This window comes from Parus major, chromosome 2 (assembly GCF_001522545.3).
Source record: "Parus major isolate Abel chromosome 2, Parus_major1.1, whole genome shotgun sequence".
In the NCBI taxonomy this organism is placed as follows: Eukaryota; Metazoa; Chordata; class Aves; order Passeriformes; family Paridae; genus Parus; species Parus major.
The window spans coordinates 24,290,417-24,317,235 of record NC_031769.1 but is presented as its reverse complement, the minus strand read 5'-3'; the positions used below and the strand labels follow the sequence as shown (position 1 = coordinate 24,317,235).

Here is a 26,819-nt window from a genome sequence, read left to right as displayed (position 1 = left end):
CCAAGCAGGCTGACACCTCTGACTTCCAGTCTTCACCAATAAAAAGAGCAACTCTGACCTCCCTGAGAGCACAGCACTATCTTTTAGCTGCCTGGGAACCATAAGAGCCCTTTTCAGAATGGCATGAGTTTAAAACATGGGGTTTTTTTTAAGGTATATTTATGTAAAAATCACAGACAAATAATACTTAAAATACATGTCTATGTCAAAATTCTTCTTGAATTAAGGTTATTCTATAGAATGGATTTCATAGTTTTCAAAAACAATTTGAGTTTTAAATCAGGATGAACAATTCTGGCAAGCCTGCAATAATAAGGCCATATCACAGGACCAACACCTTGCTGTTTTCCATTTCACAGAATTTGACTAATTAAATCAGAAATTTAATTCTTCCAATCTGCTGAACTTAGCTGCTGTATTTGAAGTCTGTCCTTTGATTCAGTCTGCATTACAGATCTCCTGGCAATATCATATTCACACTTTACATTCTATAGCCACAGAAATCTTAGTCTGCAAATTTATGCTGGTTTACCAGGAGGGTCACTGTAGGCAGCAGGCTGGATCTGTGAGGACAGAAGGTCAAATAGTTAGAGCTGACACAGATTTACTCTGAGAGCCAGATACCAAAATGGCCATTTTGAAAGTGCAGTAATAAAAAACAGGTTCAGAGGCATGGCACAAGTTGTTTTATTCCCTTAGCAAACCCTGAAAATTCTTTTTTCAAACACTATTTTTGTCTTGGCTTTCATACCAAGTGTAAGTCTGAAACAAAGAACTAGCAAAACAGAACTCAAATGATCACAAATGTAAAGAAAGAACTTGGCAGGAGAAGTTTTACATGCTATCAGCTCGTGCAAATGCTTGAAAGGAACTGCAGTACTCACATTAGGAGTCTTTGATCCAGACTCCATGGATATGCATATGAGGAAAGTTTCCTCATAAACCTCAAGGGGCTTTGGGTACAATTGCATAAAAGTCAAAATAATATTTAATAGTCAAATCTAGGAAAGGCAATCCATAAACTTGCAGAGGACTCAAAGAGGTAACACCAAGGTTGGAACCTACAACATTTAGGTCTGCTATTACTCATCTGAAGAAGAATGTGTAAGATTTCAGCAATTTTTTCATTTTGCTTTGATATTAAAATCCAGTAACTGCTAGATGAAAGAGGAGATAGTGTTTCCCATCCTTTATATCATTTACTTTGTGGCAGAAAAAGAAAAATCATTCCAAAAGGGGATGAGATTTTTGTTACAATTAGAGCTGAAACAAGAAATCACTGTATGAGAGTTATCAAAAATTTTTCACATTAACAGTCAAAATGTCCGAAGTTCTCATGACCCAATGATCTGGTTTTTAATAGAACAGCTCAGAAATTATTTTCTGAGTTTGAACCATTAAAGTAAGTAAGTGCATCTAAAACTTATGAATCAAAATCAGTTTTAAATGGAAAGACATTCATTTTCATAGGTTCTGCTTATGGAAAATTTTACATGGCATACTTAGACTGTTTCAAAACTCCTTGGGGAAAAAAATAAAATAAAATAAAAATAGCAGTATCTCACTTGTGGCAGCAATTCCCACATTACACGTTTGAAGAAAAATTCTAAAAATTTCATTACTGAAATAGTTTCTCATTGAACCTTTTTACTTTTCCAGATAAAACATAAAATTGTGAATGAAAATTTCCTAAAGTCTTTTTAATAGGCTAGAGAAGGAGAAAACATCATACACAAACTGTATGAGTTTAAGATAGGAGGTGATCTTGAAGTTTAATTAAATCAAGATGAAATTCAGTGCAAGAGAACTGTTTAAGCTGAGCTAGCCTTAGCAAGTAACTTGTTTTGTTTTAAGAGGATTAGTGTTTTAGTCCCAAAAATCATCTGATTGTCTGACTAAATATATGATGATATGCCTGTAAATAACTAAAGAGAACTAACTATAGCTGGGCTGATAACCTAAATGGTTAAGTGGGGCTTTATACATTAATTTTATTTTCTTCTGGATGCAGCTGGGGCTCAGGTTTCTAAGGCATTTTACGAAGCACCCTGGGAACAGCAATCTTTCCTTCTCCTTTGATTTATAGCATGGAGATGCTTGCTAATGAGAAAAATAATCAAAGATCTGGAGGACTGAACTCTATCAATCCTTTAGGAAGGAAAGCATGAAAATCCTTAATGATGCCAGAGGCTCACATGCTAAAAGGATTGCAGATGATTCTAATTAATATGGACCATTCAGACTTTGTAACTGGCACACACCAAAAAACACTCCCTACTTTCTAGGTCAGATATAACAGACACTTGAAAGCGACTGCCAAATATCAATCCCCAAGGTGTCTGCTTCTGTCTATCGGCTAAAAAAAACCCAAAAAACTGGCAGGGAGAGGCTTTAGATACCTAGGGCTAAATATTCATTGAATGTAAAGGAGAAGGATTGTGGTTCTTGTGCAGGGAGAAAAGGAGGGAAAACAGTGTAAGGGATCTGCCATCCCCCAGTCTTGCATCCTAATCTATGCAGGGCAGCTGCGATGTGCAGACAGCCCAACACAGTCACCCACTGCTATCCTGTAATCAGGCTGATGCTGGGAGGTGTGGGAGATGGCAGCTTCACTTTAAAAAGCAGCAGAGTTCCTAAGCCAAAGACAGCAGAGACAGCCAGGGGTCCCCCCAGGCAAGGGGAGGAGGTGACACTGTCACTGCTTCACAGAAACCATCACCATTCAGGTCAAGAAGGCTTAAGGCATGATTTGGCCTCTAAGTCTGCTGGAAACTGGAAATGAAACGTGTGCCAAGCAATCCTGACAACAGAGTTGTGGTAGTTTAATGGGAAAAAATGTAGCAGCTGGGTGTTATCAATTTCTGTCCTACCATGTAATGGCGCACACCCCATACTAAGCCCCACCAAAACAGAGTGGCAACACAGCATCCCACAGGCTATCCCATTTAGTGGATAGCCACCAAGCAGAAAAATTCTCTTGACTCTGCACTGTGAAAGACTACACAACAGTCCCTAGGGTTACAATCCTTCTTTGTCTGAATAAAGCACCATGCAAGCATAGTTTGCCATGAAGTAGTTATTTTCCCTCAGTCTTTAGTGTAGCTCCCTTAGAGTCTTTAGATTGTTCTGTACCTCCCTTTGGCTCAGCCCATTTATGAAATAAGTATGCCACTAAAGCAGCCATTTAGAAGGCATTTTGTACATATAAATTGATCTTAAAAAAAGCACCATAAAGAAAGTAATCCACTACCAATAACTGTTACAGCTGCTGCTCCTGAGGCAATACATCACAGGCCCACTTGTCCTGGAACAAGTGAAGAAGGATCCCTGTCATTTCTGAATGTGGTAACACAATGAAATGCTGGTAATGCAAAGCTGAGTGGCAGTGATGAAACAGCATCACGGCAAAGAACCTGTCAAATGCGTTTGCTTAATGATAAAGTAGCTAAGCCCAAGGCAGTGTGGTTCTGTTGGCAGTGGTTTTAGCAGGTCTTACAGAAAACATGGTTTTGCTAATGTCTGTGAGAGATGCTTTCTACAGCTAAAGAGAACATAGGAAATATGCTATATGGACAATTAAAGGTCATCTGCTACAATAATACAACCTTCCTGCACAAATTAGAGACCAGAATCTAACTTCATTTGCCTTCTTTTTCTGTCTAATTAAATAGAAAAGTAGACACTTAATAGAGAGAATGGCATTCTCTCTAGAATACCCTTTCTTCAGCTTGTTGATGTGTTATATTACTGTTCTAGTTAAGAAGCTGTTTGAAAATTAAAGCTGAGTCGCCAAGCCTGATTTTTCAGGAAAAACAGACAGAACCCAAACACTTTGATGTACTCATGAGAGATCATCAAACAAAAAGTGTCTTTCTGATTTTAAATATTATGTAGTAGGAACACACTGGAGTAAAGATATCTTTTTTTTTTTTTTTTTTTTTACTGACAGGGAACAAGATTATAAAATAAATTTATAAAACTATAAAATAATGACATGCTTTGACTCATTTGGTGCCCAGATGCTCCAGAGCTATCTCTTTCCTTTTGACTGTGTATCTGAAAAGCATGAAACGTTTGTGTTTGACAGTCAGACATGAAGTAACGTGGGATTAACACAAGACTGGTGTGTGTGTGTTTAGATACTGCATTATAAATCAGAACACCTATTATCTTTACAAAAATGAGTAAACAATATGCTGCAGAGAAAAAGAACTGGAATCATATCCTGCACTGGGCCAATACAATTTTGGAGTGAACATCAACACTTTGAAAGAAAACACATTGAAAGAAAATAGTGTATTTCTTTTTATAACAAAATGGCTCAAAGTGGCCATGGTAGATGGAAGGAACACAGGATCATATCTGATGAAAATATACACAAATGCAGACTGTCAGCAAACTTCAAAACAGAATGAGAGAGAAGAAGACATGCTCTTGACTCTTTATCAGTAAGGACATCCAACCTAATGTGACAGCTGCTATTATATTCTCTGGAATACAACTGGGAACATTCAGAGGTCACAGTGACTGCAAGATGAACTGATCTAGTGGACAAAAATATCATGCCATGAGCCAAAGCCAAAGGGGATACTGCTCCTCAGAGAAAAGTGCTCCAGCATTGTAGACAGCTGTTCTATTTCTAGGATTGCTCATTTATGTATTTTATGCAGAATAAAAAAAACTGGTGATGGTGAGACAATCAGGATTCCAGAGTGATCTAACTTTTCCAGCATATTACTGCTACAAAATCTCTTTGAGAAATTCAGTTTCCCTTTATCTTTTGTTTTCTTTGCTACCTAATGCAATGCTCAAACGCATTCTCACAGGATCTTTCATTAAATATTTAGAGCTTCATCCAAAGAAGGGCTAACCCTGCTTTACTGCAAGTATGCTTCATACACTGAAGTTAGTTAATCGATTTCAGTGCATAAAACTTATCACAAAACCTGTGATATCAAAGGAACAACAACATAAATCACATATGAACCATTTAAACCAAGTACTACATTGTACCCTAATCCAAATAAGAACAATAACTACAGAATGAGTAGCTGTAGCCAAACAAATCCACAGCACAGTCCAATGGGCTATGAGAGAAACAGCACAAAATAATCCAGCTTACATTATTTTACAACAGATAAAGCACCATTTTGAAATAACCATCCTCTGGAAGAAGCCACCAGAAGATTAATATCTTTGTCTTTATGTGAGCCCACAAAATAATCATCTACCTAAACCTATGCACAGCAATATACACAAGCTAGAAAGCAAAAAGAACACACGTAAAATTCTTGCAGAAGGGAGGGCAACCATTAACCTTTACACATCCAAGACAGCTGAGCCTGGCGCTGTTCACTGAGCAGATGGCAGGTAGGAAACCTTACACCCAGCCTGATGGGATTCTCATGTTCCCCAATGCACAGTGGGAAGTGCTGCACTCATGGGACTCCTCTGGGCACACACATACACACAATTCACAATAAATGAGATGCTACTGTGCAAACCTACTACTGGAGGATAGTGAAGCTATCTGAGCACATGGAGGTTGTTCCCAGCCAGGAACACACAGGAGCAGTGAAGGATACAGGGCAGATTGGGCCACAGGGATGAATCACCCCTTGGTCCCCAAAAGGAACTCCTCCCAGCATGCCAGATGCCAGGTGAGCACAGGAGCCTCTGTAGGTGACACAGGCACACACACCAATGCAGGCTGGTGTGAGCCCTGAAGGCTGCCCAGCCACAGCAGCACCTCCTCCCAGCACAGATGTATTTCTGCTATCTTATGTTGACATGCAAAGGGCAGATGGACCCTGCCTGAGCCAGGATACGAGGTCTTTCTAGGGAGCTGCTCAGCCCACAAAACCTTATACTGCATTGCCTGTCTCTGAGGCACTGTACAAGGTCTGTCCTTGTGCACTTCCTCAGACAACAAACTCAAAATTCACATGTGAGTGCTGCAAAGACAACACTTACAAATGCCTAAGGTATGCTGAGCAGCAGAACCTGCCTCTCCATGGGCATGTTTCATTGTGGCTCAATTATATTAGTTAGCATCCTCTCTAGCACACTGGGGTAGTAAAAGTTCAGAGTATCCAGGGAGATGTACATAGTTATTACAAAGGAGTTTTATTTTAGTAGAAACAAATTTGTGTTTCACGCTATGCTACAGCACAGGAGCTCTCAGCAAACACCTTTACCTCAGCCCTTGTCTTCATATGAATTCAAATCTACACTGAAGTTGTGCATGTCTGTGTGTGCATAAGCTGACCATCAGCAAGAGGACATAGGGAATCATCAAAATGCTTACAAAATGCTAAACAAACCAAAACACCTATCCTGAAAGAGCCAAGCATACTCTATTACAAGGAGAATCTCCATGCAATCCTGCAATACTGTCTTATGCAAAATGAGTCATGTCTGACTACATCATATAAGAAAGCTCTGTGAACCAATGACCCATCTATTCAGAGATGGATATCTGCTCAGGCTATGTCATTTTTCCATCTATCTGTGTTGCACAAGCAACACAGGCATCCAGAAAAGCAAAATGGGATGTGTAAAGCAATGTGGAGACAGGTAAGTAGTTCTCTGAGCAACAACTCCTGTGAATTGTTCAGTGTAGCCTGGTAACTAAGAACAGCACCAAAATCAAAGTGTAACACACATCTGGCTACCCAGATATGATCCCCAAGATCACAAAAAAAAATAATAAAAATTTGGCTCTCCTGTCCAAGTGAAAACATTCAGTCAGCAGTTTCTAGAACAGTTATACATCTAACATCTGCTTATTCTTACAGTTGCCGTCATGGCTCAGAGGGAATCTGGAATGCTGCTCAAACCTAATGTTTTCCCCAGTGAAAAGGTTATGACAAATAGGAAAATGGTACTAAAGATTAATCAGCCAAAAAAATAACCCATAGAAACCTGGGATGCCAAAGATAGAAATGGTTCCTCTATTACAAAGTCCACACCTCCTCTTCTAATACAGTGAATCAGAGAAAAGACAACATTGCTCTGGCTATTGTGCTGGAGATAATGGACAATGGTCCTGAAGGATAGCAGCACTACTAGTCTGTAGGTTGCAAGGCAGAAGTGACTATTGTGGCCATGCAGCTTTTCTTCCTGTGCAACAAAAGGGCTGTACAACTTTTATGAATGAATTGTTGTTTGACCTATTGTCTGCCTGTTTGCCAGGCACATTATCCTGGACAAGAAATGACCACTGATAGAAGGTCCCACAGACTCTTTAGGTAAATTGCTTTAGCAGTGAATCTGTCTCACTGTTGAATTTTTTCTGTTTTATATTTCTCCAACTTCAATACCAAATACTTTGCTGCTTTCACCTTTTCTGCTGCAGGAGCCTGTTTGCTCCTATGTAACTATTAAACTTGGTGAGCAAGTTACTAATCAGTTTTCATCTTGCAAAGTAAGACTGAGTGAGATCTGTGGTTCCAGGACTACAATTAAGCAGTGTTCAAACTCTCACTTTATCAATTTTCTTTCCTGAAAAACAGATGTCATAAATCTGTGTTTCTGGCTGAACTACATTCACTTTGATATAAGAAATCGCAGATGCTTGCTGATCAAAGCATATCTCAGATATACTTGGTGATATTGGGACTAACAGATTAAGTCTGACAACTACCAGAAGTATCAGCAACTCAAAGAAGTATGAACACAACCTAGTTCTGTACCAAAATATGTTCCCTCTTACAGGAACGTATGAAGATCTCCTGCATTCTTCAAAGCTTTCAACAGTGCCTCTCTCCTGTAACGAGCCAAAATCTGTGACTTCACAGCTTTTTTATTTTTTAATTTTTTTTCTTTAATATCCATCATCTTCCTCTGGGGAACACTTCAGCAATGAGTAACCAGACTGCCCGCAGGATTTCTGCCAGGCTGTGTGAGCTCATTATTTCTGCAGCAGTTAGCAGCAGCAACAACAGACAAGCTGTGATCACTGAGATTGGGGCATTAGCAGCTTTGAAACTAATCTGCTCTCCTCTAAAGCCTGAGCTCAGCCTAGTACAGAAAAGTGAAAGAGCTAATAAGCATGATGGCATGACAGGGGATCCAGCAGAAGTGCCCCCTCTATCACAGAAAGTGAAAAGAAAAAATAAATTAAAATGAAGTAGGATAACCTTGTCTATACAGATCAACAGGCAACAATATATGTAGTAAAATAAGTTTAATAAAATAAGTTAGATGAGAGGTCTGTGCACTACTCAGAGAAAACAGCTGAGGTGGTTTCATCCTGTTTACCCACTGTGATGACAGTTCTATCAACATCTTCCTCGCCAAGTCTGACCACTCTATCACACATGCAGGCTGGAGTGCACCTGTTCACACGGACTCTGAGCACATCTACCTGCACCCAGTGACACTAATTCAACTAATTGCCAATACTATCCACTGCTTACACACATTCCCCAGGGCCTGGACCAGACATTATCGTATTTCCATTACCACAAACCAATCGCTCCAGGCAAAGATCTGCGAGCAGCCTTCCTGGCGCACAGCACAGCCCTTTCAATACCTGAGAATATGCCAAGCAAACTGGGAGACTACAAGCAAGGTCTTAGGATTCCCACCGAATTCCTAGTACGGCCTCAAGAAGCCGGAAAATGGCTCCAAAATGAAAGCTCACAATGCAGAATGTCATGAGCTCGGAAGAAGGGGACAAACTCCATTCTCCTCTGAAAGGACACGTGGTCATGTGCTTTCATTGCGTGTTGCTGACAGAGAGCCAAAGTGGGTAACAGCCAAATAAATTCTTCCAAGAGCCTTTTTTTACCTTAATAGTAAAACAGTTACACCATTAGGGTTCAGAGGAAAAGCAGGAATTTAGAAGTCTCCACCCAGCTTTGTCAGAGCTTCATGCAGGACTGCGGTAAATAGCTTCATCCTGAACAGAAGGCTATACTTTGCTTAAAAAGGTTTTTTGTTCTACTCAGAGAATTTTGTCTTGTGGAAATCTACTGCATTTACTTATTAAGGCAGAATTACACTATTTTCTGTGTTTTAAACTGCTACATCTTACAGGCTAGGTCTTTTCACTTAACAAGCTCCATTTCTTCTAGAGGGTAGTCCTGGGAGCGGGGCTGAGCTGATTTAATAGCAGCTGTGCAGCATCCACATCGAAAGGGAGAGTGTTTGCATCTGGCTGAAGGGGACACAACAAACTCTCTACTTATGGAAGTGTGATTTTTCTAAGCAGAAGGTTGGTGTGGTGTGAAATCTGGTGACCTGAAGCTCTGTCACATTGCAGTCTGTGTCTGTAGAGGTATAATTTGATGTCTACTGAGCACTGTTAACTACAGAAAGCAAACACGCTGCTTTCAAGCCATTAGCAAAGTCTTGGCTCACAGAATTGGATGAGCTGGCAGCTCAGCTCTATCTTGATTTAGTGTGATACAAAAGGAACTATTAGGTTCCATCTTTTACATCTTTTATTTTTTCCCAAAATACACAGTGTAGCTGCTTGTACAGCATCCTCATGTTCTCCTTTATTTTCTGTTCCAGAGATGGAATTTTTTTTGGATTGCCACTTCATTTTTTATTTCTCCCATGGAAACAAAAATAAGATTACTCTTGTTTCCATCCCTCACACACATTCCACTTTACAACAAGAACAGAGCTGTTTCCTGTCCATTATTCATTAAACTCTCCAATATCCAGAGTTTCCAAGACAGAATTGCCAGTGGGTCCTGGGATGTTTCAGCCTGTTCCCGTCCAAGCTCTTCTCTGCCCCTTTCAGTGGCACACACTGCAGTGAGCAGTCAGCCTCAGGAACCTGAGGCAACCTGGTGTTGCATGAGGAGGAATTCCAAGGGGACTGATTATGTGAACAAAGATAACTCAACACGAATAACAGGTTTTACCTCTGGGCACATCTCCCTTTTTTTTCATGTATTTCCAAACAGCATGACAGCTTTCTGTAGGCCATTTTAAAAGTGTAAATCAATCTCTTGCTTTCACTATAGGGTTTGGGGCTCAGAGCTTAAGATCCATTTGCTGCATGCATTTACTTGCCTCAGATCTGAGACCGCTCTTACTGGGTAACACCCAGTGGACAATGCAGAAACAAAAGTAGACATTCAATACTGCATGCTCTTATTTACAGCAGACAAGGAAAAAAGGGGGAAGTAAGAGCAAAGTGAAAAAAAACCTCACATTTATTCAAGTGTGTTAACTCTGTGTCTTACCTTCCTATGGGTCCCAGATCCCCTGAGTCCTGGCTGCCTGCGTCACTGGGTGTGCTCACTGATTTCGAAGAGGGAGACATAGGGGTTGGGACTAAATAATGAAAATAACAGGTATCCCATGTTAACACATGCAGCGACTGCACTGATGAAGAGCAGTGTCAGACAAATCAAAACCAATGGACCAAAATGATAGTGGATGAATGAGTAGGAGAGTTTGAAATGGTGAAAGCAAATAAGGAAGGAAAGAAAAAGAAAAGGAAGAGAGTCAAGTGAATTTTAAGTCTTCTGGAAGTGTTAAAACTGACATGTATTTAGACAGGACTGAAAGCCCAATGGGAATCTACAGCTAATCAATGGAGAAGCTAACCTGTGGAAATAAAACAGCACTTGTTTTCTTGAGTCTGGTTTGAAGCTGACTTGCAAAAGATTTTAAAGGTATGAAGAAATATTAGGGGCTTGTCTTGTCAAAAAACTAAGTGAACTCTTCTGGTAAAGTCAAGTAGGCAACAGAACAAGCATACTTTTCAAATTCTTATTTTAAATTAAAAGCCAGTGTCCATTAGATATGCTCTAAGGCTGCAGTGTGGAAATGACATAAAAAAATAAAAGCTAAATAAGGAAATGCAGCTAAGTTAAAATCATTTCCCAAAGATGCTGAGAATACACATTAGTTTACTTGGTGATTGTTTTCTTAAGTAATGTAGGTCATAGAAAAATTTCCATTTTGGGTGGGACATGATTTCAACACACAAGGAAAAGTTTCCCTTGGTTTACACACTATTTGCCCAAGCACTTGAAATTATTTTCTCTTTGCCTTGCCAGGGCTTTTGAAGCATATTTCATGCAAAGGCAATTTTGTTTCCTGAAACAGGAAAGGAAGTTCATAGCTCAAGGTCAGCCCGAGTTAAAGCTCTTCAGCAAAGAAATAATAAATAAAAGAGTAAAAATATCCTGATTTCTTTTAAAATGGTTTCTCAAAAATATTAAAAATTAGGAGATGGCTCCAGTCAAGATTTAAAGTAAGTATTCTTCAAAGCAGCCACATTGAATAAAACACAAAAAGAGGGTTTAGTGCAAAAGCAAAGTTTCCATTTGGTTTAAATCATGTGCATTTTCTTTTATAGATTTAACAGAGTAAAACTTTAGAATACTTTGTTATGTTTCACAATGTATAATGACAGACCTGTCAAGAGATTTGGATTTTCCATGTGGTCAAACATTTAATGCAGATTCTCCCTAGAGACTGTCACAGAAATGACTGCAGCATGAAAAGTGAATTCATCTTTGTGACAGCCCTTTGGCAGGTTACAGGTATGTCTGGTTGTTTACATATTCCATATTCACAGTGAGACCTGGCATCGTGCAAAGGTGGAATTAGACTCCTTTGTACATTAATTGTGCGTGTATGTAAAAAAAGAGAAAAAAACATTATTTTTAACTAAAAGGAATCACATCTTACATGTGAATTTACATACTCTTTTGGCAGTATCAAACACAAAAAAAGTAACTGATATAAAAACTGATAACTCACAACGTAAATATATGTGTTTTGTTAATAAAATTATAAGGACACATATACTCATTCTTACATAAAAATGACTATTTAAAATGTTTTACAATAAAAATGTACTGATTTTATCTTGAACCTTACTTTTGTAAAATTATATCATTTTAAAAACATATTTTATTATACATAAAAATAACCTAACCATTACTTGTCAGACAATTCTTCTGAGAAGTGGTATCTAAAAGCTTCAGTCATTCAACCATAACTTATAAAAATAGTAACTTTCCTCAATAATGTTAGTTGATGCAAGTAATTAATTCAAATTCCAATTCAGAATGTCACTACCTACTTGCATATTCACTCAGGAATCTGTAAATGTAAAATGCCTAAACCAAAACTTCAATATTTTGTAAAATTTGAAGTTTCTCCCATATATTACTGGCAAGAATAACTAGGAGTAAAATCCTAGATTCAGTCTAAATGAATTAATGAAAAGGCTTGGTGGCTCCAGAGAGGCCAAGATTTCAGCTAAAATAGTGAAAGTGATCCCAAATTTGAGGGAGAAGGGAAGGGAAAAGGAAACAGGGAAGGGAAAAGGAAACAGGGAAGGGAAAAGGGAAAAGGGAAAAGGGAAGAAAGGGAAAAGGGAAAAGGGAGAAAAGGGAAAAGGGAAAAGGGAAAAGGGAAGAAGGGGAATTTCTCTCTTTAGGATCATTCAACAAATGAGGCAGCTCTTAATCAAGGTAACCCATACTCAGACACTCTACTGAATACTTCAGGTTCTAGAACTGAAACATCAAAACCAAAAAAGAGGTCAAGCACACGAAACCAGGAAAAAAAATCTACAATAGTGTCTGTTGATAAGTGTTTTTCCATTTGTGATTTGGGGTTTTTAAAATTTTCCTTCTTCAGTTTTGCTTAATTTTAAAAGAAACTCAGTGGGAGTTCCCACATGACTATGCTCCTCCCTCCTTACAAATACTTAATTTGAATTTTTAGAACAAAACTTGGGGCTAATGAAGTACAGCACTTATATTTTTGAGTGAGAAGATAAAACAGTCCATCAGAAAAGAAATCACTGCTGATATACAAAACCAACCTGCATTATGTTAATAAAAAATTCTTGAAGAAATGAAACAGATGTTTTAGGCAATGACAAGTACTCAAAATGCCATGAGCTTGTATATGTGAATGGTATGGCAGGCATTCAAACAGAAGAGTTCACTTCACTAATACAGCCAAAAATCAAAAAAGCCAAGCATGCTTTGGTAGAAATAAAGCATTAGTTGTGGCAGAGCTGAATGCTTTACAGTGTGCTTCTCTTAAATACCTAGAGGTGGTTCTGGGGATATACCAATGCTCTGTAACAAAGCTTCTGTCTCTCTTCTTTTACGGTCTAGGTCAGAATCTTCCTGAGCTGGCTCCTTCTTCTGTTGTAGATCAGCCTGAGTTAAGCCAGAAGAAAACAGAAAAAATTATTTAATATATAATCAGCTCTAGGAATTATTTAACATATAATCAGCTCCAGCAATTATATGTGTGGAGATATTCATATGCTGTTCTGCTTAGGTACAATTTGAAATTAATGTTGATACTTTCAGGTAATTTATAACTTAGATAATTTATAATGTATATATCAGTAACAGTATTTTTCCCTAAATGGATGGTAAGACCAGTCTTTGCAAGAATATTTGAAAGAATTTTCACAGGACAATGATGGAAATTTTCTGCTTCTCACTCATTAAGTGCAAACTTTTTCAACTAACACAAAAGCTGACCGCAGAACAACATGTATCATTATCCTGAATAAAACTGGCCCTTTCCTACTTACTTCAGGATCAAGAATGAAATTTCATTGAAATGAAATGAAGTATCATTTCAGTGATGTGGCTTAAGGTCCTACATTCAATATCCAAGAGGTGCAAAGCCCTCTAAACTAGGATTTTGGCAGTCCTTGGCCCACTAGAGGTCCACAGGACCCTCCCCACTCTGCTTAGCTATCTCTACCTCCTTGGAGCTTCCACACATTAGCCTTCTCCCACTCTGATCTATGGGCACCCAAAAACAGTAGCAGCACCTGCATTAGCCAGAATCCCACAATGAGGCTGTCCCTTCTGCTGAAACCAGAGTGTTGGAAAAGAGGACTAGTACAGTTCCTCAGACTGGTGTTGATCTTGGTGCAGGCACAACAGAAAACCTGGAAATTCAGCAGCAATCCCCATGCTCTCCAGTTCGGACCCAGCCCAGAAACACTGGTTTTATAGTCAAGGCCCAGGCATATTCCTATGCTCAGCTCTTCTCATGAACTCTCTCAGTGTATGTAGGGTTGTAGACAGCTGTCCTGCACCTATGTGAATGGCCAAGCACCTTTGTGAGTGTCAGCCTTCACTCCTGTATACATCCAGCCCCACAGCACAGCCGATTTACACAACTATGCACTGTAGCATTTTCTGCAGACAGGGCTCTCAGGGCCAATGCAAAGTTTTAACCACCACAAGTCCTCCACAAAGCATAAAGTCAGAGTCAGGGGACAAAGAGAAAGGACCTAATAGCTCCCCTGAGCCATTAGCCTGGCCTCCTTCCCTCCAGTTCTTTATCAATGGGCACTGAAAGCGTTACCATTTAAAGATCTGCTCATGAAGGACTGCCCCAGCGAGTCCGGGAGCCTCTCTGGGGCGTGGGCTGTAACTGCACAAATGTGGCTCAAATGAAAAAAAGATTAAAGACAGCCAAAACTGGAATGCTGATTTCTTGGATCACATCACATTTCCACGGTAATTCCATGAAATTCATGTACAATATTAAAGTGTCAGTTTAAAAGGAAACCAGTTATTAGTAAAGGATAACAGGTGCTTTAAACTATAGTAAGTGTTGACATTTGAAGGAAAGGAAGCATAATCACTTAATGCTTCTCTGACTTTGCATGAAAATGAATATCCACTCCCTGTCAATTCTCACCTCTATTCCACTAAGTGACTGAATAAAAAGAAGTACAAATCCCTTAATGATAAACCTAATGCATATTGTCAAGGACAAATAAACTAATATGTCAATCAAACTTTAACAGAACTGAAAGATGCAACCATGCCAGAAGAGGAAAATGCAACTGCAATTATATTTTACTTTACTGGAGAATAATAATTGTAAATCTGTTACCTTAGCTAGTAATCAAACTAGTCTTCAGAGTACAAAAATACATATTTAGATTGTAATGGCTTGAAAAAATGTGAGTCCTCTTTCTGCCTTTCCCCACTCTCCACTCCCTTTCCATTGAAGGAGAGCCCAGGAAAAAGCATTGTGGCAAATCAATTTTTCTTTCTCCATACACATGCACATCATGTTGTCTAAACTGCTGTCATTTGACAGTGCCGTGGTTTTAAAGTCAATTCCCTCACCCCAACATTCTTGACTAAAAATAAGCTTTTTGATTTTAAGGTTAGTCTGACGTGGGTTTGAGTATCTCATTCCACATGACAGATGCCTTGGGGCATATAATACTGAGACGCCAAAACCTCAGCAAGCCCCTTGTCCAAGCATGAGCTATCTAAAAGGTGGTGTTCCAAATTTACCTCTTTTTTCTTCCTTTCTTCCTCCTTCCGTTTCTTTTCTTCTCTTATCTGAGCCAAACGTTGTTTTTTGCGCTCAAGTTCTGCTTTTAAATCACTTTTGTCTGACATTTTGACTCTGCTGAAAACAAAAACATGGAAATCAAGGTGAAAATTGAATGGTTACCCTATTTACTGGAAAAAAAGATAATTATATCAAAAGGAGGGCTTCTAAAATTACAATAAATATATTTCTATATAAACACTGGTCCTTGGACTATACTGACATGGTATGAAGTGGAATATTTTATTCACAATTTTCATTTCAAGAAATTAATTCTAAACCAGAATATCACCAAATGTGGAATATTTCAGACTGCCTCTACTACAAAATAACCTTTGTGAAGCAAACCTATTGCTGTTCAAAATTATGCTTTAATGCTTTCAAAGTGAAGCTAAAGTATTTTGATTTCCATGATCCTCAGCAGCTCTGCCAGACTGTAGAACTCAGATCCACAAACAGATTTCAAGTACCAGAATCAGAGCTGCCCCAAACAGCCCATACTTCTTAGACAAGTAATAATTTTACTTGCAAAAAATGGAAACGGGAGAGCTTTTGCTTCTGCAGGTGCTTTGCACAGCTTCCAGGCAGGATCCTTTGTTCCACCAACACAGTCCCACACAGACCATCAATTCAGTCTCAGTATCTTTCTCACATTCACCCCTCCAGCACTCTCACCAAGCTATGAGCTATCCTGCCCAGGAATCTCCTCCGCTCTTTCCAGGGAAAGCTGGGCCATTCCTCCAAGAATACAAGGCACAAAACCAGGCAACCCAGTAAATGGAAGCTTCTCTTTAATGAAGCAGCACATTACTCTGCCAACAGTCCTGTGTTCAGACCATCTTTCCAAGAGGCAGAAGACAAGCTTAACACTCCTGATATGATGCCAACCACACAAACTCGGCAAAAACATTTCTTCTAAAATGCTGAAAGACCTCTTCCACCACTTAAACTCACTTTTCTTATTATGTGAAGCCACAGATACGCTTTGTCTTTTAAATCTCTATCAGCCTATGCTGATGTACATGAGCCTTGAAAATGAAGTGTAAAGAAATAAAAAGTCATACTATACAGATAGAGAGACAGATCTTTAAAGAAGATATTAAACCAAACTTTTCCTACGGTGTTCCACCAGTGTTGCAAAAATCCGTAATTTAACGGCAGATTATTTATTGATTTTTTAACATCATCATCATCATTATGAACTGTAATCTAACGGTATCAATACTGATTTTCTTATTAGGACTTTGTTTCAAAGACAGCTCTAATATAATATAGTCATTCATGAAAATCATGTCTAATATAGTCATTCATGAAAAGAGTTAACTGTGCCCTTCCTGTTCACACATCACCGACCATATCCTCTGCTGCACCTCAAAATCAATCAGATCAATGGCAGTGCCACGTATACACAATGGAAGTCTATTGTTCACTCGATGCATGGGAAATTTGAATGTCAACTCTCTGTTAGTACAATGAGAACTCTGCTCATATTACTGCCTGGATGGAATTGTCTGCTAAAAATTACATGGCGCTTTCACCCATCATAAATTTCACTGCAGACATCAGCTTCCTTCTCGAAATGATAAAAGCATAGTTAGCCTGTGACATAGAGGACACTGCCAACAAAACATCACCTGCACATTAAGCACAATCTTGGCCCCAAAAGCTTTGTTGTCTTTGCAAACATTTTCCTTAAAGGAAAGAATGGAATAACATTTGGAATCAGACAAGGAAACTATTTAATGAAAAGACAGGCAAAAGAGCAGCTCAAGCTCCAGCTCACACTGTCACAGATCCTGCACTTCAGCAGAGCTGCCCATGCTGGCAAGGCACCCTTTCAAGGCAGGGGGACTCTGGTTCAATCCACAACAGCTGCCAGCAAATGGTACAGCTAGGAAGGACAGCTGCCAGCCAACAGGACCACTGGATACACTGGCTGCATGTGGAGGACCACCATTTCTTTGTTCCTCCATCACTCTCATCCTATCCATAATAGTATTGCTATCAACTGGAAAAAATCAAAACAGTCAGAAAAAAAAAATGTATTTCATATCAAGAAAACTAAGCAGTAGCACCCTAAACAACATTAATCTATGTGATCAGCTGACATCAGTGAGCTATTTTTCACATGAGAAATGCCCAGAGGAAAAAAAAAAACCAACATTTTAATGGCAGTGCAGGTAGTGTTTTGCCTACCAATCTGTTCAGGATTTCTATGTCTCTCTTAGACATGGTTGAAATCCTATTTGAAGTAATTTTCCTAATCTGTTGCACACATTTGAATTCTGATTGTGAAGTTGCCCCCTCAGAGCTCTTTGGACTAGATAGAGTTTTTGCATCCTTTTAGTTCTGCAGTTTGGGAACAGAGAGAGAGCTCCCGTTTCTATGCAAAAAATATGCAAATGCATTTTAAGGCTACTGACAGAAGCCCTGAGGGTTTGGCATCCCTTTCAAGCTGTTTGTCAGATATCAATGAATGGCTTTCTGAAAATTCATTCCCTTAATGCCAGGGACGCTAACTAGCTTTTCCCCTGATTTGAGCATCAATGGTTTAGTGCCTGGCCCCTTTTTTACAATGCTCCAGTCAGGGTGATCAAATCCTATTATAACTTTTCTCTATTTTTAACAAAATAGATCTTGCATACAACAAAGACGATGTATTAAATTTCTTTCAAAGAATGTTGCCAGAGCTCAGTTACATACTTTCATCCTGAATATATTATAGTTATGCCTGAACCCCCCAGACAGCTTTACCAACCTGCAGACTGGCTGTTTACAATTTTAGCACAAACTGAACACCAAGGGTATGTAACTATCTTTCTCAGACTCCAGCAAGCCAGCAGCAAGCAAGGAAGCAAATGTACTTATCACTCTGCTTGGCTTTAACCACGCAGTTAACACTGCTCATTAATGGGAGCAAATTTTCTAATAAATGCCATTGTGAGTGCCAAAAGGCATGCCACACCAAGAGAGATAAAGGGTAACAGAAAAAGAGATTTATTTTTAACATTCTCTGTGGTACAGAATGACAGGCTCATGCACAACCTAATCTCCACTGGTCAGAGGGAATCACTGGGGAGCACATTTTGTACTCAAGATATTAAATCCCCTGTGTGGGAGAAGGAACACAGAGGAACAAACACACTGAACGTTGAGTAAGTGTAGAAATAATTATCATAGCAGGGCAACAGGCTGGGGCTCCCCTCTTTAAGGGAGATGCATAATCCTAGATCTTAGATCAATTTCTATTTTTTTTGCAGTTTATTGTCATGGATTTAAAAGGGGAGAGAGAGTCCTCTCACTCCAGAAGAGCTTACCACACATGCTAGCACAGGTTCTTATTATCAGGACCTTGCACAGAGAGCACCTGCCTGAACTCCCAATACTCGGAGAAAATTCTCCTTCCTTTGAGATACTGAAGAAAGAAGCTGGCTCCTCATGGCATGCCTTTTAATGAAATGGAGTGCTCCATTTCAAGATGTCAGTTTTCCCCATGTGCATTAAACATGCCTCAGAGTTCCCTTTTAGGCTTGGAAACGCAGTAAATTCCACTTACAGACCAGACCCAGCACGATGGCAGCTGCCCAGGCCTGTGCACACGCAGCGCTGCCTTCCAGGGACTGCTTTCTGGAACTTCACCATCTACTGGCTTAGCTCACAGCATCCTGCATGCCCACACTGTACGTGCAGAGCTATCCCTACCTCCAGTACAGGTAAAACCAAAAGAGTCTGGGTATCCTAGGAAGTGATTCCACTTTTCCTAAAGCAGATGTTTAAAAGCAGCTAAGATTAAGCATGCCCCAAAGTCACCCCAAAGTCACCAATTCCTTTTTACTGATGATAAAGGGCCCTGAGCGATCTACATTAAGTTCTAGAAATCTCCACTGTAAATGTCCCAGACAGGGTGAGAAGAATCCTGTCCTTAAAATGCTCTCAGGAGCTTCTTTTAGCTTGTCACTATATGAAAGAAGATATTTGAAAGACAATTTACATTCACCTTAAAATAATAATGATGTTTGCACAAACTTCTCGCTGTACACAACATAGGTCACACTACTCCACTAAGCTCATCCCACAGGTAGTAACATCTCATAACCATTGCATTTGTGGTAGCAGTAAGAATGCAAAAATGCAAACAACAGCATTTTATCCTTGACTGGACTAAAAGCCATGCAAGTACTTTTACAGGTGCAAGCCAGTTTTACTACAGCTTTATAAACTACAAGGTCTTTATCAATGATCAATATCACAATGTTTGAGCAGATATTTTTCCAAAGCATTTATATGAACACTTAACAGCAGAAACAGTCACAGGTATCTAAAAAGGTTTTACTTGAATTTCAGTACCAATAAGTTGATACTTGTTAGAATAATAAACCCAGAAGAACTGGTACAAAGAGTTGCAAGACGTGTACGTAGGTTGGACTAAATATAGGAAAAAATAAGCCTAAAATGTCCAATGTATATCAAATAAAATAAAAAGGCAATTACAGCAGTGCACTTTTTAAGTAGAAAAAGTAAACTATATATAAGATCTCCCTTCCTTCAAGGCTGTTCTTTGTATTTGCTAGAACAACATTTTGCCTGCATGTTTTTGCCAAGCTCATCTGAAAAGGAACCTAAGTTTGCAAATCTGGTAGCTTTGGAAAGCTACATAAAAAAAGCCTACAAATGTTACTGCTTTTTGGTGTTTGCAGGATTTTTATATGCTGTTCATTCAGTAGGCTGCACTAGAGTATAAATTTTCCAAAAGGAGTAGAGATTTTACCCTTCCTGAGCTTTGAGGTCTTTCCTGGTTTGTGACTTCCTGTGTGGCCCTTTTTGTTATTATCTCCATTGCAATTACCAAAGGGGTTCATTAAATACTGTTACATATGGCATTAGTGGTCCTATAAAATTAACTATAAATAATTGATTCCTTAATATACTTATCTAACATAAATAGACAGCATCTAGCATTTAAAGATGCTGTACATGTATTATTCATATGCCTTCGTAAATAGCCACTTACTTGAGTCCAAAACTGCAAAACGTATTTGTGTGAAATGCAAAAGATGATGCACAATAAAATATATTACTCAATGGTTTTGGTTTTAAAGAGCTGGAGAATTATTACTATTGAAACTCTGACATATGAAGTGTTCCACTGGAAAAAAAATATTCATTTCTATAATGTATCGTATTTACCTCTACTTGGTAAAAATTACCATCTTTCTTACAGTTAGAAATATTATCTATTTTTGCAATAGAAAAAAAAATCCCCTGAGATCTACCTATGACTTCCACAACTGTGAAGTGTGCATGCAAAGAATGAAACTGTACAAAGCAGATAAACATCTTTGGTCTGCAAGAAACCAGAGGGAGTTGCTAGCCTAGTATAAATGCATTCCAATACATCACATTCATTTGAAAATAATGTTTGAAACACACTTCAAATGGGCAAGAGGGGCTAGAAGCATCTCAACAGCAATTTTTAAATAAACATGAGTGCCTCTTTTCATCATGCATCAGAATTTGTACTTGACTTCAGTAGAATAACATAAATAATTTTGCTAAATGGGCATATCAATGTTTGCAAAATCACAACAATGAGCAAATATTTGCAGCTGCAAAAACTCAGCATTTGCAGTATTTAAAGAAATCTCCTATGTGTGATGAATTCAGGAAAACACTAAGTAAAATTGGAGAGACTAAGTATTTTTTCTACATAACCTTGAGGCAAAATAGTCGGGCTTTTTACACTGCATCTGTGTATTTATCTATAAATAAAAATAGTTGTCAAGTGTTACATTTCAGGGAATGTACCATTTTTCTCCTTCAGCTTCTGAACATTTCTAGCAGATGGGCAAAGGTCTTGTACTTTGTTCTGTAAAGGTTTACAAATCACAAGCATCCAGAGATTTGGTTCTGTGCTTCCTCCTGGTTGCTATGCAACAGGTCAGCACGTCTTTAGCCTATTTATTTTAATGCTGACATAGTATAAGATATGTACCCACAACTGCTCAGTAACACATCCCTTACAATCCATTAACATTGAATCTTTTCACTCTTGTTCCTTCATCATGGCCCTACTACAAAATGAACTCAGTTTCAGCAGAATTGTAGAGTCCCCACAAAACAACCTGTCAGCACAACACTACTACTGCCCATTCTTCCAGCATCAGGAGCAGTGTTGATGAAGCAGCACCTTCTTGTCATCCTTTTCTCTCATGCCCCTTTAGTCTCTTAAATTTACCATTAAGTTTTCAATTTCAACAAACCTAGTGCCATGGAAGAGCCATCAAGGTTGAAGTGGAAGAAGCTGCTGGCAACAACTTGCTGGAGATGAGCAAGAAACACACAACCTTCCAGCAAGGAGCAGAAGGAACTCAAGGACTCATACTAACATGTCACTCTAGCTAAACTGCTGCAAGTCTTTATATTGAGTTCCACAGAAACAACTGCGCCTTTCACCTCAAGGAAAACTGAGTTTTAAATAGGTCTTTTTAGTACCTTGGATTTTCTCTCAATAAGCATTAATGAGCCCAGTTATAACTGCACAGTGATCTCAGATATGCTGCTGCGAGATGGTCCTCGATGATGCGGCAGCCAATACTGATCTGTACTTCCCAGAGATCTGACTGAGGAATTGTGCCCCAGTTACAAAGAGCACACCACCTGCATGCTTGACATTTAGATCTTGTAGAATATAAGATTCCTAAGCATTCTTGATCACTGCCCTCTCTATCAGCTTCTCTCTCTGTTATCTTTTACTGTTTGGCTGCAGTAACACCCAGGTCTCCATGTGGCTCTGTATATGGCTAGGAATGGACATAATAAAATTCCAAATTTTTTTGACTCTACATTCCTCACACATTAACTGGTCTTTCTTCTTGCACTGTGTTATTTTTCTGTGAATTTCCCAGTTTTCTCAAGAGAGGAATTGCAGGATGAACAGATCAGGAGTAGCCCTGCCCAGAAGGAGCGGGGGGTGCTGGTGGATGAGAGGCTGGACATGACCTGGCCATGTGCACTCACAGCCCAGAAAGCCAAAGGTGTCCTGGGCTGCACCAAAAGCAGCGTGGGCAGCAGGGCAGGGGAGGGGATTCTGCCCCTCTGCTCTGCTCTGGTGAGAGAGATCCCACCTGGAACACAGCACCCAGCTCTGGGGTGCCCAGCTCAGGAAGGACATGGAGCTGTTGGAACAAGCCCAGAGAAGGGGCACTAAGTTGATTAGAGAGATGGAGTATGTCTCCTGTGAGGAAAGGCTGAGAGATTTGGATTTGTTCAGCCAGGAAAAGAGTGGGCTTTGGGGTGACCTAATTTCAGTTTTCCAGTACCTTAAAGGAGCCTATAAGAAAGAGAGAGAGACTTTTATAACAGCATGAAGTGACAGGACAAGGGGAAAGAGATTCAAATTGAAAAAGAGTAGGTTTAGATTGGCTATTAGGAAAAAGTGGTGAGGCACTGGAACAGGTTGCCCAGAGAAGCTGTGGATGCACCATCCCTGGAAGTGTTTAAATGCCAGGTTGGGTGGAGCTCTGAGTGAAAGGTGTCTCTATCCACTGAAGGGGGCTTTGAATAAGGTTATCCAAAGGTCCTTTCAACCCCAGCCATTTTATGATTCTGCGACCTAGCAAAATTACTTAAATGTGTTTTCTGACATTAAAAGACAACCAAATTCAAGCTGTAAATTGGTAAGATTTTAGAAATGGATAATGTGAGAGAGGTAACAATCTAAATCTCAAGCTGCAGGTCACTTACCTTTGATTTCAATTTCTTTTGTATGTATTTCTTATACAATGATCAGATGTCAATTACATCTGCTGCTGTCATTAATATGACCATTTCTTCAAAACCTATATAAAGTACCTTGTTCATCATGACAGTACCAAAGTGCCTCCCAGGGATAAATTTAATGATTTACTAAACCCGAATATCGAATTTTGCTTCAGGATGTCTGCTAGTCTCTCCTGAAGTGTAACAAAGACATTTTCTCCATCCTGAAAATATTTCAGCCATTAAAACGTATACTTTCATTCCATATGGGGGGTAAAACTGACCCCTCTGAACTTTTCCACCCTCCTCCTGAGATAACCCTAGTGGTCCATGGCCAGCAGAGTGATACTTTAAGCCATTTACCCAAACATGAAAAATTCATGCTCTAGTGTCTGCTTCTTAACCCAGTTATGACAACTGCCAGAGAGACATCAAAGAACAAGCTATGCTGCCATCACACAGGTTTTGCTGGAAGACTTACCCAGATACCGTTTCTTTCTTATGACAAAATATGCTTTGCTTTGCGCTGATGTCTGTAAGGATGTAACTAGGTTAAAAATATTGCACATTAATTTCAGCTCTGAAGTCAAGGCAGCTAAAGATTTAGAAAGCAGGGAAGAGCCCTGGCTTTAAGAAATATGCAGAAAGTTCACAAAAAGCAGAATAAACAACGCTACCATTCTCTTTGTACTTCCCAGGGCTTATCTGGCAGTACTAATAAAGCTAGATGAATGCTCAGAGCCTGCCTTTGCCAAACATCCCTGTTGATCAACAGAAGAGAAAAAAGGTATGTCCAGATAACAAGGCAAGATGATAAATGCAGATGTCTGACAGCATGATTTAAAGGACATGTGCAAAGAACTTCAATATGAGAGAGGACTAAGAATCAAAAAATCTATGCCTTTCATTTATCTTTTCTGTGGTTAAAGCATTCAAACTAGGAGGAACATGTTTTGGGGTTTGTTTGTTTGTTTATGGTTTGTTTTGGGGGGAGGGGGGAGTTGGACTTTTTTGTCTTGAGAAGACTGAAACCCACATTCCTAGGGTGACTGCTGGCTTATAAGTGAGAAGGACTGGAGGAATGGAGATTGCATTCTTAATCATTGAAGCTATTTTCTATTAATTTCTTTTCTGCAAAGATTCATTGGACCAGAAAAAGCAGATGCAAGAGAGCGAACAGTAATCCCTAACAGAGGCCCCTGGGTTCTAGTCTTTGTTTAAGGGTTAGTTTATATTATACGCAGTGACTGTTTAGTTTACAATACAATGCTGTATTTAGTATCTGGAGCCAAAGACTTCTCTTTCCTCCTGAGTGTTTGAAGCAAGGTGTTGAAGAGTCCTTTCTCTTTCACACACATGCTCTGTTGCACCCAAAGAAACTTTAATACATTAGACTTTTGTGAAACAGCTTCAGCGGGAAAGACTGGAAAGGTACATACTGCAGAAGATATATAGGTTGCTGGTCAGATAAAAGATGAAGGCAAATATCTCTTTAAGCAAAAGTAAAAATTACCTGAGACTCTTGTACTTTAGGTGAGTCCCACTAAAACCAGAAGCAGATGCTGCCAGCTGCAGCTCAGCATGGAGCACAGTCTGGCTCCATGGGCTTGAGGAGTGTGATCTAGGTGAAGCAGCCTCAGAGAGACAGAGTGAACACCTTGGCTGTTGAGTCTGGGGGCTCAAGGGTAAGAACACATCAGAAAAGGGCAAAAAAGGCAAAAAAGTGAGTTTTTAGAGACTGCCTGTGCTTCAGGAGCTAGGTGAGAGCCAAGCTGATTTTTGAGGACAGCAATTTTAGTTTCTGTTTCCACACCATTTTGTCAGTTTAGGTGAAACTGAGCTTCCCAGGCACCATAAGAACTTGCAGTTTGTGGAATTCAAGTATGCATCCCAGGTTTAAGATGTGGACATGTTTAAGCACAGCCTCCTACAAAGACAAGGCTGGCTGCACATGAGCCCTTCTCTCCCATGCACACACACATCTCTCAAATGCCCTGGCTTCCACTGAGAAGCAGCTTTGCAAATGGGCTGGCTGAGAGCAAAAGAAAGCAAGTCCCCATCTAAGTGTTGGGGCAATCACACCCCTGGAGCACACTGCAGGACACCTCCAGAGTGTGCAAGGCCCAGGACACCAGGACCTTGGCTCCAGAATTTGAGACCAAGACATTAGTTAGAGACCATCAGTTCTCTTCAAATGGGGAACTCGATACAGATAGTTTTGGAAAATAGATCAATGTTTACTAGTGGCTGTCAAAATACTGGACCGCTGAAGGTCCACAAGGCAATCAGAAATGGTCCATGTCTGGTTTTCAGCCACATCCAACTGTTAAACTGGTTCCAACGGGTCCTCTAAAGAGCAGAACATAGTTTAAAAACTCTACAGATCATTGCAGTATCAGAAGAGAGAACCAGAGAGAAGGCAGGAGTAATTGAGTAATAGTTACAGTTAATTCTTTAGAAAAAGTAGACATTATATGATATGAGAAAGCACAGCAGTCTTATTGCCATATATACATATATACACACATACATATATATATACACACACATACACAGTACCTCAAGAAAAATAACACAAAAAAATGGGAGGCAACCAACTTTAATCATACTTACTCCTAATTCATCACTTGATTTAGTGAGATCAGAAACTTTCTGGGGAAAAAAATAAACTTAATTAAACTTTACTGAATCAACTCTGAGGAGGCATGGTCTCCATTTAAAGACCTCAAAAACAATACAAGTATTAACTAATATTACTGCTGCATTTTATTACAATTTTTTTAAAAAAGACTCATCTGTTTGTCAATGTGGAAGTCTAGAGTTTTTTACTTGTCTGCCCCCAGAGTCACTGATAAGTAAACAATAAAACACAATAAATGTTATGTATATAAAGGCTGCTGTAAAAGGTGTGCACAGCACCAGTAGTAAGGCTGAAGCACAGGGGTTTTGCCACCTTAGCCCCTAACAAAGAATATAATTTACTGTCATCTTCTGAGTTCTATGCTTTAAACATATCAGAAAAATCCTAAGGATCTTTAATCTGTAATTATCAGACAAAGTACTGAATTTGCACAGGGTGTTTTTAAAATATTTTCAGAGGCCCTTAAAGGCTGAGAAATTTAGCATTTTCTTGCTATTCAGCCTTCTGTGAAAAAGAAAATATTGTGGGAAATAAAGGGACAGTTTTCCCACGGGCTCTTTTAGTACAAAGAGAGAATGGCATCACTGTTTTTTTTCATTTTGTCTCCAGTACAATACCCTCCTATCCCATCAGCAGAATTTTTGTTGTATTATTATTACTACTGTGGAGATAGTGAAAGGCAAGAATACAACATTCACAGGCTTTGCCAAATGCAGCAGATTATGTACATGAATAGCTAACTGCACACTAGGGGGTATGATTTAGGTCAAATTTCTTGTTCCATTCCAAAAGGTTATAGATTTTTAAGCCATTCATTGTTTAATGCAACACACAGTTTACAGTCATAAGTGCATATAACTTGAACTATCTTTTCTCTACTTTTTGCAGAAGTAATTTGTGTTCCTAGGCAATGAAGACTGGCAGAAGTTGATAGCCTGTAACAAAGTGCTATAAGCGTGTGACAAAGCTCTATGAACAGTTTGAGCTAAAAAGAACAAAGAATTAATTCATTTAGGGGCAAGCTAAGATCTGAAATAAATCAGAATTATGATACAAACCACCTTCTGGTTCAGCAATTGCTCAAATTGTAACTAGAGAC

General features: G+C 39.2%; 1 protein-coding gene across 4 annotated transcripts in view; it reads right to left on the bottom strand.

Annotated features, from left to right (window-relative positions):
* Window positions 1-26,819, bottom strand: part of DYNC1I1 (dynein cytoplasmic 1 intermediate chain 1) — a 183,251-nt gene that overhangs the window by 151,720 nt on the left and 4,712 nt on the right. The window contains exons 2-4 of one of the 4 annotated variants that reach the window (XM_015617547.3): window positions 15,282-15,399; window positions 13,043-13,157; window positions 10,206-10,347 (exon numbers count right to left, since the gene is read on the bottom strand). In XM_015617547.3, the coding sequence (XP_015473033.1) occupies window positions 10,206-10,347; window positions 13,043-13,157; window positions 15,282-15,389 (365 nt within the window). In that variant the 5' untranslated portion in view covers window positions 15,390-15,399. The remainder of the gene's footprint in view (window positions 1-10,205; window positions 10,348-13,042; window positions 13,158-15,281; window positions 15,400-26,819) is intronic. The other 3 variants (XM_015617549.3, XM_015617550.3, XM_015617548.3) reach the window with 3 other exon arrangements.